We start from the raw sequence: 15,898 nt of genomic DNA, 5'->3' as shown, positions 1-15,898 counted from the left end.
CCCTTAATTTTAGATTCTGCCGTCCTCCCTTTTTTCATGCTTTGCCTCTCTCTCTCTCTCTCTCTCTCTCCTTATGCCATTTCACAATTCCAATTACTATCGTCATTTCATATATCTATATATTGATCATCTTTTTTATTCATTCATTCATCCCTATTAATCTTTAGACTAAGTATGTGTTTAAGTAGGTTCAAACTCATATCCTCAAACCAAAGGAGTAATTAGGATATATATTTACCATCTAGCTAACTACTATATTGATATTAAGCTGAATTTATGTATATCTATAGATATATATATGTTATATAAAAAGAATAAGATTAAAGGGAAGAATCGAGATCCCTACACTCTTCGGTACATTAAAAATTCAATATGAACGTATAGATTAATGACAAGATATCATGAAAGAAAATTATTATAGTAATTTTCAATGTTAGAAAAATACATATTGCTATATTGCTTTAGTCCAGTACATCCAAAGATTATTAAGAGATACTTGCATCGTGACAATTTTATTTTGGATGATTACAAATATTACTTTTATCATTTTCATAATTTGTAGTACTTGGTTAAATATTTATAGTGTGATCTTAGTCTTAAAAGGATTTTTAAAAAAAATATGAATGAACAACCATTCTACATCAACACGTAGGAAGAAAAAAAGAAAAGAAACAGTTATGACCCAACTCATAAAAAAAATCATATTGTTATAAAAATATATAATTTTGAGGTCAAAAGCTCTAATTGGCTTCTTGAAAAAACAACTAAAAACGAAACAATACGAAATAAGATTTTTTTAAAAAATATTTCACACATATTCGAAAGTTAAAACTTAATCATCCAAATAAATAGTACAAACTATATGTTAAATTTCAGTTTAGTAATATTTATTTACCTAACATAATATATTTTTTTTTGTAGTGTTTTATAAAATATTATGAAATTAGATTAAATATCTATTTATTTTTATAGAAAATTATATTGCACGAAATTTTAAAAATTAACAAACAATTTACGCTCTATAAAAAATAGCTTATACAAAATTTTCATTACATCTAATTTTATACGAACCTAAATATTTAATGAAAAGTTCTATTTTCTAATAATTATGTTAATTTCTTTTATATCTTAATGAAAGTGAAAATTTCAAATTATTGGCGCTAAAAAGGTGAAGATAGGAAAGAGGGAAATTCGAAAACGGGACATTCCAAAATGAGCAACGAACGTCCTCCGATTAGGGTTTTCGGCCAGCGCTCAATTTCATCGTCTTTTCTCTCCCGTTCTTCAAATCCGTAATCTCTCGATCACAGCTCCTTTTCTTTTCTTTTTTTTCACAAATTTATTCGCTTGTTAATTTTGTTGTACGTCTTTAACTTTTGCTCGAAATAGTTTCAAGAGTTCGAACGATGATTCGCAAAGCAAATTGTCGAAGAAGAATGCGCAACTGTCGCTCTCAGACTTCCTCGCTCGGAAACTGCCGGAGACTTCCGTTCCGCAGAGGACGGTGAAGGTAACGAGTTTGTTTCATTTTCTGCTCTGGTTGCTGCTGAAAATTCGTCAGTACTAGGGTTTTAGAGTGCATTCTGTTTGGTCTGGTTGTCCTAATCGACCGAGAAAATCAAAATAAGGAGGTGAAATTGATGGAATTTAATGGCAATTCGCGATTCCTGCTTCATTGACGATTTGATTTCTACACTATTTCTCGAAGGAAATGTCAACTGCAGCATAATGCGAGACACAAACAAGGGTAAGAGGGGCAAAATCGAATTTTAAAGGATCGTGATAGCTATTGATTATTTTCTTTATACACAGGGGAAGTCCACGCCCTTCTCCTCGTTGCAGGGTCCAAGGAATTCGAATAATGCACCTATTGCTATTGACTGTGGGACGGATTCCCAGACCGAATCGGCTATTTCAAAGGTGCTTTTCGAACAGTTCAAGCGTTCTGAACCAAACCAATGTGAATGTTTAGTTCCAGGCAGTGCAAGTGAAAGAGATATTTTCAATACTGATGGTATATTAGACTCGAGAAAAAGAAAGAAATCAAATGAAGGGATTATTTCTACCACCCCATGTAATAAGCTTATTCGGTAACTTTGTATTGTTTGATTCTTTGGAGTTATTGTGTCTGAATTGCTGATGAAACTTGAATTTCGTTAACTTGGATCATCAGGTGAGAGCCAAACGAGGAAGATGAATGTGGTAGTTATAGGAGGCGACCCAAAACCCGACCAAAAAGGGACAGAGCCGATTCCTATTGCTAGAAACAAAAAGCCTAAACCCCTCTACAATCACTGTAAGTATTTGACATCTTCTAAGTTCTTTCAACGAAATCATTCTGAAAGATATCGTAATTCATGTCAATATTTTGTTTTTGCGTGTTGGGCAGATGCAAGTGGCTCCGGCTGGTGGGACAGCAACATGGAGGGTGTTGATAGTGAAGAGGTTGGCCTTGGTGAAGTATGGGAAGGAGTTGGGTCCACGACACTTGGAGGAATAGAGTGGCATTGACTCTTTTGGGGGCTTCATTCTCTTCCCATTGGAAACACTGTAAATATTCACTTTCTGTTTGAATATCTTTTTCAAGTTCTTTTTGAAAAAAAAGCCATGTTTCTGCTAGTTATTGACCTTTTATATTAAACTCTATGTCTACGTTTGGGTTGAGGGAAGTGGGATGAGGATAGAAGTAGAAATGGAAACACATCTCTATACAATTTTTGAAGCTTTAGATGTGAGGATAAACGATTTCCATGCATCATTTACATCAAAAGATGGTACTCATCTAAGTGAAGATGTATTCCCTCTATTATGTGATTGTGCAGTACCATGATAAAAGATTGTTTGAGGATGGAATTTCGTATAAAAAATTAGTTTAGAACTATTTTATAGATTTGTGCTGAATTTACCATTTCTAACTGCTTTGTTTCATATGGTACATGAAAAGCAATAGCCAAATTGAACAAACATATGCTATGACAACCGCTATGAAAAATTAATAATGCAAGAGTAGTTACTCAATGATAAATGACACAATCTTCCATTTTAGAGGTGAGGAGTTTGATCTTCGGTTAAAAGTAATGAATGTTAAAAGAGATAAAAACATTTGAAGTGAATGAAACTAAAAGAAAACTTGTACACAGCATATCATTTTTTTTTAAAATAAACTCAAATACATAGTTGTGTTGCTAGTTTTGTGCAATAAACTCATAGAAATTTATTTTCTTGGCAAATAGATACTATAAATTAAACAATTGATCTTGAGATTGCGTTTTCTTTTTATCACTAAACTCATTCATGATAGTTTATCATAATAGATATTTCGACGTTATTGTAAAAGTCTAACAATTGGAAAAGAAACTATGATTCATATTGACCCAAAAGCAAAAATAATTAAATCATATGGAATATGTATAGTTTTACTTCTTCAATGTCTAAAAATATTTGTTCAACCATGAAGAATTAAGATTTTCAATCTACAATGTTATAGCATTTAATATATGTTCATCTAATGCACATGCCACCTAACCTACGTAGCTTAAATACATCCAAATAATAAACACGTTATTCCCAAATTGAAGTCACACAGTTTCTTATCATGTAAACAGTAATGATAGAATAACGAATAGGTTCAAAATGTTTTATTATGTTAAATTTTGGAGACCAAAATACCAAAATGAACAAAATAATAGCATAAGAATACAATAAACTTGTTTATTTCAAATATCCAATATTTTGAGGGTGGTGGTGTAGTTAGCTAACAAGTTATTCGAAGGTTGGAAATTCAAACCGTACTCCAATCTTTTATATATTATTTGTCAAAAGAATTTAGTCTATTTAACATAATTGAGTTTCAACTAAAGAACACCATATAAATAGTCAAAACTTATAAGACAAATAACAAATATTTTAGTATTAAAACAATAACTCAAAAATTATTTTGATCTTCATCTTGGGGTGGTGGCGCAGTTGGCTAGCGCGTAGGTCTCATAGCTAAAGAGTTATCCTGAGGTCGAGAGTTCGAGCCTCTCTCACCCCATCGTTTTTTGTTTTTTAAAACATTTTGTAAACGGGATTTCCTGTAAAAAATGTTTAAAAAGGAAAACTTATTTTTCTTTAAATTATTCAAAATAAAGTTGAAAAACTATTATAAAGGTCGTTTTTTTTTTCTTTTTTAAAATAACTTACTTTTAAAATTAAACAATTGAAAGTGTATTTTAAAAACACATTTAAACTATTTATAAATAGGTTTCTGATTTAAATTAATATAACTCAAATTTACGGTATAAATTTACCTTGTTCTAATCTTGAACTAATTTATTTTTATCTCATTTTTTTAGATACTACAATTCATAAATTTATTTAACCATTTTTATATAATATTGTTACAATTATTTCTTCTTCTGTAATATAAAAGTTTTTTCCTCCCAATTCCTAATTTGACATAAAATTAATAATTTATGAATCTCGCATAAACTCAAATTTTCACATATGGTTTAACAAAGTATATCAATCATCCAATCTCTTTTTAGTTATTCAGTTACAACAACAATGAAAATTACATTAAATAGTTTCTCATGCAATGATATTAAATTATTATTCTACTCATATTTAGGTCTAATCTCAACTCCTTCAACAATTAATCCACCTTTTCTCAGCCTATCAATCTGCATCAAATGGAAAATAATCGACCCATCGTCTCCACATTCATTGAAGAATTCACCCATTTCAACCTCCATCCATCCATCACTTCTTTCTACACAAACTACAGAAGATCCTTCAAGAGGGTCCAAAATTACCCTTTTCCTTCTATCTTCTTCAACCTCTGCCCCTTCAAAATGAACTTCTAATGAAACAGGTGTTGTTTCAAACACATGGCGACAAAAATTGTCTTCCACAAGCTTGAACACAAAGTAAGCTGCATATTTGGTTTTAGGACTTAAATTTCTACCCTCTATTTTCCCTTTGATTTCAAGCCACCACACATATTGTAACTCAGCCACTTCAGAAAACCTGTGGTTTTATAAGCTTTAGACTTCCACAATTTCAATATCATTACCATATGTGTTCTTGTGTTTTTCTTTTATTTGTTATTATATTTTATTATATTTGTTTATCAAAACGGTAATAACAATTTTAAATCCTTTTTTTTTTTTTTGTAACAATTTAGTCGACATGTAATTATTTATCATATCTATGTATTATCAAATTTGTAACCCTTCCTAGTTAACCAATTCTATGTGCAGATTTTTTTAATTAAATATTTTCATAATAAGAGCTAAAAAGTTAAACGCATAGACTAAATAATTTTAATTTAAATAGTTAAAGATAGAATATCAATAGTGATTGAATTTAAAACTTATTAAAATTAGGAACTAAATTTGTATTTTTTTCTGTCAAATGTTTACTTCTAAAATAAATAAATAAAAAGTACTTAAACCTTACCGTAATTCAAAATTTTTAAAAAATGACTCAAATCTATTACAAAATTCCACAAATGTACTGAATTAAAATTTATTTTTTTATTAGAAATTTCTATATTTTTAGGACCTATCTATATTATTAATTATATGGGATCTTCAAATTATGGTATGAGATCCATAAGAAATTTGTGAGAAAAAAAATCAAGAACATAATTTAGAAATAAAAATAATGATAAAATTAACAAATGAGAGTATATATGTTATAGAGAGAGGGGAAAAAGAAAGAGGGACCTTGATGTAGGAATGGATTGCCAAGTCCAATATTCGGGTGAACTCCCCCAAACAATCTCCAGATCTCTTGCTCCTATCATATAACATTTCTTCCCACTCCCTTTCTCCAACACAAAACCCTGTTTCAAATCATTAATCCCATTCTCAAGAACTAATTTATAAGTAACTAAATAATAGCAATTGTAAATAACAAAACTACTTGATTAGAACAACAGATTTTATTTTCAGATTTATTCAATTACCCAAGTAATCCATAATTACATTGCTCATATCCACCATGTGTAACTGAAAGTTTGATTTTGTGAACTCATAAAATGGTTTAGAGTGCTATAAGATAGGAAATTAAAAACAGAGATTTAGTTTTAAGTAATCAAAATTAAGGTTTGGATAAATGAAGCAGTTTAAATTTACCGAATTTCCAGAGCCAATAAAAAGCAAATGATCGGAGAGACGGAGGTAGAGAGCCTTTTTGGACAGTGAATTCAGAAACGACGACGTAGATGAAGACGAAGCCTGAGAAATGATCTGCCGGTAATCGGACGGCAGAAAAGTGGTCCAAAGAGCGTCGGAATCCGCGGCTGATCTGAAAGCCGGCGACACGACGGCAGATCTGCAGGCGTCCTTTGGTGATGTGAAGGCCAAAATGCAAGAAAGGCACTCCGCCGGTAGCTGGTTGATGTCCATCTCTGATTTGGGTTTTTTCCTTTTTAGTTTTGATTTCTGTGTTAGCAAAAGTATCCTCTCCACCCAAGGTTGGTGGGTGTTAGCTTGACTTGACCACAGTCCCTTTTTCTTTCTTTATTTTCTTTAAACAGTAGAATTAAATCATTGTTATTCAAGAAAAAGACAAGGAGGATTTTAACTATGATTGGCTTATCCAAAAAGTGCTTTTCAACAAATCTATCGTTATCTAAACTATCATTTTTATTAAAATTATTTAAAATATACTTAAAAGTTATTTTTAAAGGTTATCAATCCCAAATATTTTCTCTCTATTGAAAATCACTTGCTTTCTAAATTTATAAATTAAATATTTAAAAATGTATTTCAAATATACATTTAACACATTTACTATTAGTTACACTATTGTTTTATTATTAAATAATTTAAATCGTAAAAATAGATTGATAAGTTTTATAATTACATTATTGAATTATATTTTACTCGTTAGGATGAGATTAAACTTAAATAACGTAGAAAACAAAATGTATGGTCATAATAATAGCATAAAAAGAAAGGAAAAAAATGGAAGTTTGTAAAAATAGCAAAAAATAACAATAATAATAAAGTCTATCTCACTTATATTTTCAAAATTGTTAAAATACCAAATTAAAAAAAAACTACATCACATTTGTCAAATTTGTAATGTTAAACAAATAAATGGTTTTTTTTCTCAATTTTGTTGTTGTCTAAGGTAATTTTTCAGGAAAAAAAATGTTTGATTAATAGAAAAATATTTAAAAATTTGCTTTGTTTGCATCTAGGGGTGGTGGCGCAGTTGGCTAGCGCGTAGGTCTCATAGCTAAAGAGTTATCCTGAGGTCGAGAGTTCGAGCCTCTCTCACCCCATCATTTTTTGTTTAAAACAGTTTCAAAATTTTGCATTTATCATAGTTCAATTAATACAACTCAAAATTATGGTGTAAATCTACTTTAAGTAATATTATTGTTTTTTCTATCAATTTCTAATTTGACATAAAATTGATGGTTCATGAATCTCACGAAAACTCAAATTTTCATGTATTGTTTAACAAAATAATCATCCAATCTCTTTTTAGTAATTCAGTTGCAAGAAGAATAATGAAAATTACATTAAGTAGTTTCTCATGCCAATATTAAATTATTATTACTAATCATATTTAGGTCTAATCTCAATTCCTTCAACAATTAACCCACCTTTAATTATGCCATCAATCTGCTTCAAATGGAAAATAACCATGCCATCGTCTCCTAACTCATTGAAGAATTCACCCATTTCAACCTCCATCCATCCATCACTTCTTTCTTTACAAACTACAGGAGATCCTTCGGGAGGGTCCAAAAGTACCATTTTCGTTCCATCTTCTCCAACCTCCTCCCCTTCAAAATAAACTTCTAATGAAACAGGTTTTGTTCCAAACCCATCGTGCTGGAAATCGCCTTCCTTAAACTTGAACACAAAGTAAGCTGCATATTTGGTTTTAGGACTTAAATTTCTACCCTCTATTTTTCCTTTGATTTCAAGCCACCACACGACTCGCAACTCGGCCACTTCAGGAAACCTGTGGTTTATAAGCTTTAGACTTCCACAATTTCAATATCATTATCAAATGTGTTCGTGTGTTTTTCTTTTATTTGTTATTACATTTCATTATAAGTTAAATTTGTTTATCAAAACTATAACAATAATATTAATTTTTTTTCTATTTATAACAATTTAGTCGACGTATAATTATTTACTATACCTATGTATTATCAAATTTGTAACAATTTTTAACAATTTTTCTTTGTATATCAAATTGTCAAAATTGTGCCGCCTTAAATACGAGTGATTCATAAACAAACATTACCACTAATAGTTAACCAATTCTAAAACCTGTGTGCAGAATTTTTTAATTAAATATTTTCTTAAGAAGGGGTAAAAAGTTAAACCCATAGACTAAATTGTTGGTTTGGTGTTCAATTTATTAAAATTACAACCTAAATTTAAAGGATCTTTTTTTAAATTAATTTAAAATTTGAAACATATGTCAAAAATAGGTTAGTTTCAAAACTATTTTTAAAAATAGGTGAGTTGAGGTGAAATCGTGTATGGGGTACACGGCTTCCATGACACCTTTTCTATTTTTTTCTTATTTTTACGTATATACTACACTCATCCCACATTTTTTTATTTTCTCATTATTTATATACGTGGATCCCACACATTTTACTTTTTCTCGTTATTTATATATATACCCACATATAATAATATATATATTAAACATTCAAATTCTAACAATATATTTCTTTATTAAATTAAATTTTTATTTTTTTATTTTTTATATTTAAATATCACAAAAAAAAAACTCATATATTAACAAAATATGTTATTAAAAATATATTAAACAAGTAAAAGTAGTAACAGTAATAATTGAAAGAAGCTGAAATTACTCAAATTATTACCATTTTTATTTGTTTAATATAATTTTTAATAACATATTTTGTTAATATTTTGATTTTTTTTAAATATTGAAAAATGAAAAAAAATGTATAATTTCGATTAAGTAATAATTAAATTAAATTAGAAAAATTGAATTTAATAAGAAAAATTAAAGATTGAGATATTTAAATATAAATAAAGAATAAAATAAAATAATAAATTAATTTAATAAAAAAATATTTTTAGAATTTGAACGTTTAATATATATATTATTATATGTGAGTATATATATATATATATAAATAATGAGAAAAAATAAAATGTGTGAGACCCACATATATAAATAATGAGAGAATAAAAATGTGAGGTACAATGTAGTATATATATAAAAATAAGAAAAAAATAGAAGATGTGGGGTCCACTTCATGGAAATCGGGTACGTGCTACACAACTTCACCTCAACTCACTCATTTTTAAAACTAGTTCTCGAACGAACCTATTTTTTTACTTATGTTTTAAATTTTAGATTATTTTTTAAAAAGATCCAAATTTAAGTAATGAAATTAAACTCATTCCAAGGGCGTAAATTAATTTGGTCTGAAAACGTAAATGAATAAATTAATGTTTTTTTTCTTCTGTCAAATGTTTACTCCTAAAATAAATAAATAAAAAGTACTTAAAACCTACAATAAGAAAATTGTGGGGAAAAAATGAAGCACATAATTTAGAAACAAAAACAATGATGAAATTAACAAATGAGAGTATATATGTTTATAGAGAGAGGGGGCAAAGAAAGAGGGACCTTGATGTAGGAATGGATTGCCAAGTCCAATATGCGGGTGAACTCCCCCAAACAATCTCCAGATCTCTTGCTCCTATCATATAACATTTCTTCCCACTCTCTTTCTCCAACACAAAACTCTGTTTCAAATCATTAATCCCACTCTCAATAACTCTATTTTATTAGTAAGTCAGTAATAACAACAACAAAAGTATATTGTAATCCATAATTATATTGCTCATATCCACCGTGTGTAATTTGAAAGTTCGTTCTAACGCGAGATTTTGAATGAGTTAGAGTACTATAAGATAGGAATTAAAAGTTGGTAGAGTAATCAAAAACAGATATTTAGTTTAAGACGAAAGGAAATTGAATTGAATTTTAAGTAATCAAAATTAAGGTTTGGATAAATGAGGCATTATGAATTTACCGAATTTCCAGAGCCAATGAAAAGCAAATGATCGGAGAGACGGAAGTAGAGAGCCTTTTTGGACAGTGAATTCAGAAACGACGACGTAGATGAAGAGGAAGCCTGGGAAATAATCTGTCGGTAATCGGACGGCAGAAAAGTGGTCCAAATAGCGTCGGAATCAGCGGCGGATCTGAAAGCCGGGGACGCGACGGCAGATCTGCAGGCATCTTTCGGTGATGTGAAGGCCAAAATGGAAGAAATGCACTCCGCCGGTAGCTGGTTGATGTCCATCTCCGATTTGGCCTTTTTTTCTTTTTAGTTTTGTTTTCTGTGTTACCAAAAGTATCCTCTCCACCGAGGTCGGTGAAACGGTAGGATTAAATAATTGTTATTCAAGTAAAAGACAGGGAGGAGTTTAACTTTGATTGGCTTAATAAAAACTGCTTTCCAAAATAACCATTTTTATTAAAGTTATTTAAATTACACTTAAAAAGTTATTTTTAAAGGTTATCGTCACAATTTTTTTTGTTTTTCTCTCGAAAATGACTTGTGTTTTTAAATTAAACATTTAAAAATATATTTTAAATAAACATTTAACACACTTACAATTAGAGTCGTTTAAGGGTGTTCATAAAATATTTGAAAATCGAACTGAATCAAAACAGTACCGAGATTGCATACAGTTTGTGTTATGTTAAAACCACTTCTTATGCTTCAGTTTAATGTTTTAAATCGATTGTAAAATCAACTGCAAACAATAAGGTAAATATGTGCAGCAATTTTAGAAATATGTGGAGCAATTTTAGCAATCCTAGAAACTGATTCTCTAGGATTTAAACCGAATTGTTTATGAGGAGCAATTTTAATACAATTTATACAAATATGTGGTTCGATTTAGTTTTCATATAATATTTTTTTGTATTTTGGAGTTTGGTGCGATTTAAATTAGAACAACTCAAATTTATGGTACAAATTTTTCTTAAATGTTTTTATTCCAGTAATTTGATTCAAATATTGTCAAATTAAACTAAATTTTGATTATAATCTAAATTTAATATGATATTAGCTTAAGTCATCTCTCTTTTCCCTCTCATTCCTTTTTTTTCTTTTTAGATAAATTGGCATGAAATAGCAAAATTTTAGATTATATTAGTTCATAATTTAAATTTTAAAACTTTGTTATCCTTCATAAATTTTTCTTTTTTAATTTTACTCTATTTAAAAATCTTCTTTCTTTCTATACAATATTGTTACAATCCTTTCTTCTTCTGTCATATAATCAAATTTTATTATATGGTTTAACAAAGTATATCAATCATCCAACCTCTCTTTTTAGCTATTCAGTTACAAATCAACAATGAAAAATTACATTAAATAGTTTCTCATGCCAATATTAAATCATTATTACTAATCATATTTAGGTCTAATCTCAATTCCTTCAACAATTAACCCACCTTTGACTATGCCATCAATCTGCTTCAAATGGAAAATAATTATGCCATCGTCTCCTAACTCATTGAAGAATTCACCCATTTCAACCTCCATATCCATCCATCATTTATTTCTCTACAAACTACAAAAGATCCTTCAAGAGGGTCCAAAATTACCATTTTCTTCGTTCCATCTTCTCCAACCTCTTCTCCTTCAAAATGAACTTCTAATGAAACAGGTCTTGTTTCAAACTCATCGTGCTGGAAACCGTCTTCCTTAAGCTTGAACACAAAATAAGCTGCATATTTGGTTTTGAGAGACTTAAATTTCTTGCCTCTATTTTCTCTTTGATTTCAAGCCACCACACGACTCGTAGCTCGGCCACTTCAGGAAACCTGTGGTTTATAAGCTTAGACTTCCACAATTTCAATATTATTATCAAATGTGTTTTCTTTTATTTGTTACATTTTTTTATAACCTAAGTTTGTTATCAAAACTGTAATAATAAATTTAATTAAATTCTTTTTGATCTATAACAATTTAATCCACATAATTATTTACTGTACATTTATTATCAAATTTGTAACGATTTTCAGTCTTAAAAATCATATCAAGGTTAATTGTTAATTTTGATTATGTCATGACTTAAATAATTTATGATACATAATTAACAAACATTACCCTAATAGTTAATCAATCTTATGTGTGGAGATTTTTATAACTAAATATTATAATTATTTTTTATGATACATAGGAGGTTATAAAAAGTTAAAACTCATATACTAAATTACAACACTAGCAACTAATTTTAATTTAATTAATTAAAAAACAAAATATAAATAATAAGGTAGTGATTAAATTTAATAAAAAAAAATATTTGTTTATTAAAAACCTTTAAAACACACCTAAAAAAGCTATTTTAAATGTTGTCAATCACTCCTTTTTTTTTATTTCTCTAAATGATTTACGAATGTATTAAAAAAAACACACGTATAATACACCTACCTTCATAATTTAAATTAGTACAATTTAAATTTATTATTTTCAAAGTAAACTAACTAAATTTGAAATATAAATTTTATCTATAAAAGACTTTGAAATCATTTCTCATTCTTTTTAAACAAATTGACGTACGTAACAAAATTTTAGATTATGTTGTGTTATACTTTATAAATATATTTTTTATTTTACTATATTAGAAAATCTTCTTTTTATATATAATATTGTCACGATTATTTCTTTTTCTTTTATAATATAATAGATTTTTCCTATCAATTCCTGACTCAATCACGAATCTAACAGTGATTTGACAACAAATAAACATATACAAACTCAAATTTTCATAATTCAACCAATCAAAAAGTACATATAGTTTAATAAGTATATCAATCTTTCAATAATCTCTTTCTAATTGCTCGGTTACAACAACAAAGAACATTAAATTAAATAGTTTCTCATGCAATATTAAACTATTATTATTAATCATATTTAGGCCTAATCTCAATTCCTTCGACAATTAACCCACCTTTACTTATAAAGTTATCAATTTGCTTCAAGTGGAAAATAATTGTGCCATCGTCTCCTAATTCATTGAAGATTTCACCCATTTCAACCTCCATCCATCCATCACTTCTTTCTTCGCAAACTACGAGAGATCCTTCAGGAGGGTCCAAAATTACCCTTTTCCTTCCATCTTCTTCAACCTCTGCCCCTTCAAAATGAACCTCTAAAGAAACAGGTCTTATTTGAAACCCACGGCGGCTGTAACGGTCTTCCACAAGCTTGAACACAAAATAAGCTGCATACTTGGTTTTGGGACTTAAACTTCTGGCCTCTATTTTTCCTTTGATTTCAAGCCACCACACAACTTGTAACTCAGCCACTTCACGAAACCTGTAGGCTTATAAGCTTTAGACCTTATTATCACATGTGTTTTTCTTCTATTTGTTGTTACATTTTGTTATAAGTTCAAATTGTCATCAAAACTGTAATAATAATTTGTTTTTTACACTAACAAAATGTGAATACGTGTTTCCAAAATCAACAAATTTGGATATTATTTGAGATCAGTACAAATACTGAAACTAAACCCATTCCAAGTGTGCCAATAAATGATTTTTTCCTGTCAAATGTTTACTTCTAAATTAAATAAAAAGTACTTAAAAGCTACAGTAAGAAACAAAAACAATTATGAAATTACCAAATGAAACTATGTAATAGAGAGAGGAACAAAAGAAATAGGGACCTTGATGTAGGAATGGATTTCCAAGTCCAATATTGGGGTGAATTCCCCCAAATAATGTCCAGATCTCTTGCTCCTATCATATAACATTTCTTCCCACTCTCTTTCTCCAACACAAAACTCTGTTTCAAATCATTAATCTCACTCTCAATAACTCTATTTTATAAGTAACTAAATAACAACAACAACATTTAATACCAATATGTGTGAAAACAATATTTATATCTTTAATTATTCTTTCAAAAGTTTTGAATAAAAAAATATAGCAAAAAAAAAAAAAACTTTAATAGATGTAGAGGGTTTTGATGATTTTGTAATAATTTGTAAATAATTTCAATAATTTGCTATTTTTTAAAAGGCTTAAATATCAAAGTGTAAGCCTACATTATTATTGATTGGTCCTTGAAAGAGTTTTAGCTTATATTCCATAAGTAATTCATATAATTATATATCTCATTATATCCATGTAATTGAAAGTTTTTTCAAACACAAGATTTTTTGAACTCAAAATAGAGATTTAGTTTTAAGTCTTCAAAGTCAAGGTTTGGATAAATGAAGCAGTATGAATTTACCGAATTTCCAGAGCCAATGAAAAGCAAATGATCGGAGAGACGAAAGTAGAGAGCCTTTTTGGACAGTGAATTCAGAAACGACGACGTAGATGAAGACGAAGCCTGAGAAATAATCTGCCGGTAATCGGACGGCAGAAAAGTGATCCAAAGAGCGTCGGAATCCGCGGCGGATCTGAAAGCCGGGGACGCGACGGCAGATCTGCAGGCGTCCTTTGGTGATGTGAAGGCTAAAATGGAAGAAAGGCACTCCGCCGGTAGCTGGTTGATGTCCATCTCCGATTTGGCTTTTTTTTTTCTTCTTTAGTTTTGATTTCGCTCTTAGAAAGTCAACTGACCAAGTAATCGTTGGAATAAACGCAAAAATATATCATCTCCGCCGAGGGTCGGTGCGTGTCAATTTGACTACTCGAACAAATTCCATTAAAAATTTGTCATTAAAGTAATCAAAATATTACGTGTGCCGAGTGGTTGAACTCCATGAGCCTGATGGGGTAATTGGACTTGAAAGGAAGCATATAAAACTCTGACTTTCATAAAAATGTCCATATTTTTTGCTGTTCTCATTGATTTCCTATATAAATTTCATCATTCAAATTATCTTTTCACTGCGATGTACCGTCTTTCAATAATATTCTTCCAAAAATTTTGAACACTTTTATAAATTTCCAGTCTCTTAGAATAATTCTTTTTAATATTATAGTATGTTATTCATTAAATTATAGTATAAATTATATTTGACTTCAGTTTTCGAATGTAAAATTTAAAAGTCGGAAACATATACCTATTACTATTTGTTTTTGGCATGAAAGTTATAAATATTTGATAAAAACCTTAATTTTGAAAAACTATATTGAAAGTACGAAATTAAGAGTTTATTTGAAAAAAATGTTCCAAATATACTTCAAAACAATCGAGAATGTTTACCAATTTATTTTTTAGATTAAATACTTGAAAATTTATATGTTGGTGGTAGAAAGATGTAAGTAAGTAAAATTTAAAGCTCCAGTCAACGTGGGGTGGTGGCGCAGTTGGCTAGCGCGTAGGTCTCATAGCTAAAGAGTTATCCTGAGGTCGAGAGTTCGAGCCTCTCTCACCCCATTTCCCTTTTTCTTTTTATTTCTTTTAAAGCCTTTTATCAGGTAATTAAGTTGCATTGGATCCTTTAGGGCCCAAATACCGATGGACATTGACCCTATGTTTACCTACAATAGGTAACTAACAAAATGAATCTATTGCAATATTTTTAAAAAATTATAAATTTATAACATTTACGAACATAAATGGATTTATTAAGAGACTATACATTTTTTTTAAAATAAATCATTTTTTTTATTATATTACGTCTTTGTTTTAGTGATTGTGGCTCTTTAAAATATTGAGTTTTTGGGTTCTAACCTTATGTATTATATTTTTTTGTTTGTTAATGGTTGGGTACGTATAAAATGGTTCACATAATTCAAATTCAAAATCTAAATTATTTTATATTGTGAAGTGGGGCACAATCATAATGCAAAAATAGAGAAAATATAATGTTAAAATAATATATATAATATATATATTGAAAATTAAGAAAACTATCTCAAATTTCTCTGCTATCTACTTAGTTTAGAGATCCAATTAAAGCGTATC

At 29.1% G+C, this 15,898-nt stretch overlaps 4 protein-coding genes and 3 non-coding genes across 7 annotated transcripts; 4 read left to right on the top strand and 3 right to left on the bottom strand.

The window, feature by feature from the left end:
* Window positions 1-1,143: 1,143 nt before the first annotated feature.
* LOC101216371 lies at window positions 1,144-2,888 on the top strand. Its single transcript, XM_004133959.3, has 5 exons — window positions 1,144-1,292; window positions 1,390-1,510; window positions 1,813-2,074; window positions 2,174-2,296; window positions 2,390-2,888. Exons 1-5 carry the CDS (start codon window positions 1,213-1,215, stop codon window positions 2,509-2,511), a joined length of 708 nt encoding a protein of 235 aa, XP_004134007.1. The 5' UTR covers window positions 1,144-1,212; the 3' UTR covers window positions 2,512-2,888.
* Window positions 2,889-3,951: 1,063 nt separating this feature from the next.
* On the top strand, window positions 3,952-4,036 carry TRNAM-CAU. The gene is given in 2 exon segments: window positions 3,952-3,989; window positions 4,001-4,036. It is a non-coding gene; the product is annotated as a tRNA-Met (tRNA).
* Window positions 4,037-4,460: 424 nt separating this feature from the next.
* LOC105434826 (putative F-box protein PP2-B12) lies at window positions 4,461-6,500 on the bottom strand. The gene is made up of 3 exons (XM_011652581.2): window positions 6,123-6,500; window positions 5,712-5,830; window positions 4,461-5,010 (listed from the first exon to the last, which is right to left on the bottom strand). Exons 1-3 carry the CDS (start codon window positions 6,393-6,395, stop codon window positions 4,599-4,601), a joined length of 804 nt encoding a protein of 267 aa, XP_011650883.2. The 5' UTR covers window positions 6,396-6,500; the 3' UTR covers window positions 4,461-4,598.
* A 694-nt stretch (window positions 6,501-7,194) lies between these two features.
* TRNAM-CAU lies at window positions 7,195-7,279 on the top strand. The gene is given in 2 exon segments: window positions 7,195-7,232; window positions 7,244-7,279. It is a non-coding gene; the product is annotated as a tRNA-Met (tRNA).
* A 147-nt stretch (window positions 7,280-7,426) lies between these two features.
* LOC101204758 (putative F-box protein PP2-B12) lies at window positions 7,427-10,400 on the bottom strand. Its single transcript, XM_004134330.3, has 3 exons — window positions 10,043-10,400; window positions 9,634-9,752; window positions 7,427-7,971 (listed from the first exon to the last, which is right to left on the bottom strand). Exons 1-3 carry the CDS (start codon window positions 10,313-10,315, stop codon window positions 7,560-7,562), a joined length of 804 nt encoding a protein of 267 aa, XP_004134378.3. The 5' UTR covers window positions 10,316-10,400; the 3' UTR covers window positions 7,427-7,559.
* Window positions 10,401-12,776: 2,376 nt separating this feature from the next.
* LOC101216130 (putative F-box protein PP2-B12) lies at window positions 12,777-14,769 on the bottom strand. The gene is made up of 3 exons (XM_004133958.3): window positions 14,270-14,769; window positions 13,701-13,819; window positions 12,777-13,348 (listed from the first exon to the last, which is right to left on the bottom strand). The coding sequence occupies exons 1-3, from the start codon at window positions 14,540-14,542 to the stop codon at window positions 12,934-12,936; spliced, it is 807 nt and encodes a 268-aa protein (XP_004134006.3). The 5' UTR covers window positions 14,543-14,769; the 3' UTR covers window positions 12,777-12,933.
* A 513-nt stretch (window positions 14,770-15,282) lies between these two features.
* TRNAM-CAU lies at window positions 15,283-15,367 on the top strand. The gene is given in 2 exon segments: window positions 15,283-15,320; window positions 15,332-15,367. It is a non-coding gene; the product is annotated as a tRNA-Met (tRNA).
* Window positions 15,368-15,898: the final 531 nt, after the last annotated feature.

This window comes from Cucumis sativus, chromosome 3, assembly GCF_000004075.3.
Source record: "Cucumis sativus cultivar 9930 chromosome 3, Cucumber_9930_V3, whole genome shotgun sequence".
NCBI classification, from domain to species: Eukaryota; Viridiplantae; Streptophyta; class Magnoliopsida; order Cucurbitales; family Cucurbitaceae; genus Cucumis; species Cucumis sativus.
The sequence above is the reverse complement of the archived record's forward strand: the minus strand, read 5'-3'. Positions and strand labels throughout refer to the sequence as shown.

What these genes read in the sequence shown, in the direction of transcription:
- LOC105434826 (XM_011652581.2), bottom strand. Translation starts at nt 6,395, where the DNA reads ATGGACATCAACCAGCTACCGGCGGAGTGCCTTTCTTGCATTTTGGCC. An exon ending in TTATTGGCTCTGGAAATTCG is followed by an intron (nt 5,831 to 6,122) that starts GTAAATTTAAAC and finishes GATTTGAAACAG; the next exon opens with GGTTTTGTGTTGGAGAAAGG. An exon ending in CAATCCATTCCTACATCAAG is followed by an intron (nt 5,011 to 5,711) that starts GTCCCTCTTTCT and finishes ATAAAACCACAG; the next exon opens with GTTTTCTGAAGTGGCTGAGT.
- LOC101216130 (XM_004133958.3), bottom strand. Translation starts at nt 14,542, where the DNA reads ATGGACATCAACCAGCTACCGGCGGAGTGCCTTTCTTCCATTTTAGCC. An exon ending in TCATTGGCTCTGGAAATTCG is followed by an intron (nt 13,820 to 14,269) that starts GTAAATTCATAC and finishes GATTTGAAACAG; the next exon opens with AGTTTTGTGTTGGAGAAAGA. An exon ending in AAATCCATTCCTACATCAAG is followed by an intron (nt 13,349 to 13,700) that starts GTCCCTATTTCT and finishes ATAAGCCTACAG; the next exon opens with GTTTCGTGAAGTGGCTGAGT.
- LOC101204758 (XM_004134330.3), bottom strand. Translation starts at nt 10,315, where the DNA reads ATGGACATCAACCAGCTACCGGCGGAGTGCATTTCTTCCATTTTGGCC. An exon ending in TCATTGGCTCTGGAAATTCG is followed by an intron (nt 9,753 to 10,042) that starts GTAAATTCATAA and finishes GATTTGAAACAG; the next exon opens with AGTTTTGTGTTGGAGAAAGA. An exon ending in CAATCCATTCCTACATCAAG is followed by an intron (nt 7,972 to 9,633) that starts GTCCCTCTTTCT and finishes TATAAACCACAG; the next exon opens with GTTTCCTGAAGTGGCCGAGT.
- LOC101216371 (XM_004133959.3), top strand. Translation starts at nt 1,213, where the DNA reads ATGAGCAACGAACGTCCTCCGATTAGGGTTTTCGGCCAGCGCTCAATT. An exon ending in CTCTCCCGTTCTTCAAATCC is followed by an intron (nt 1,293 to 1,389) that starts GTAATCTCTCGA and finishes TGCTCGAAATAG; the next exon opens with TTTCAAGAGTTCGAACGATG. An exon ending in TTCCGCAGAGGACGGTGAAG is followed by an intron (nt 1,511 to 1,812) that starts GTAACGAGTTTG and finishes CTTTATACACAG; the next exon opens with GGGAAGTCCACGCCCTTCTC.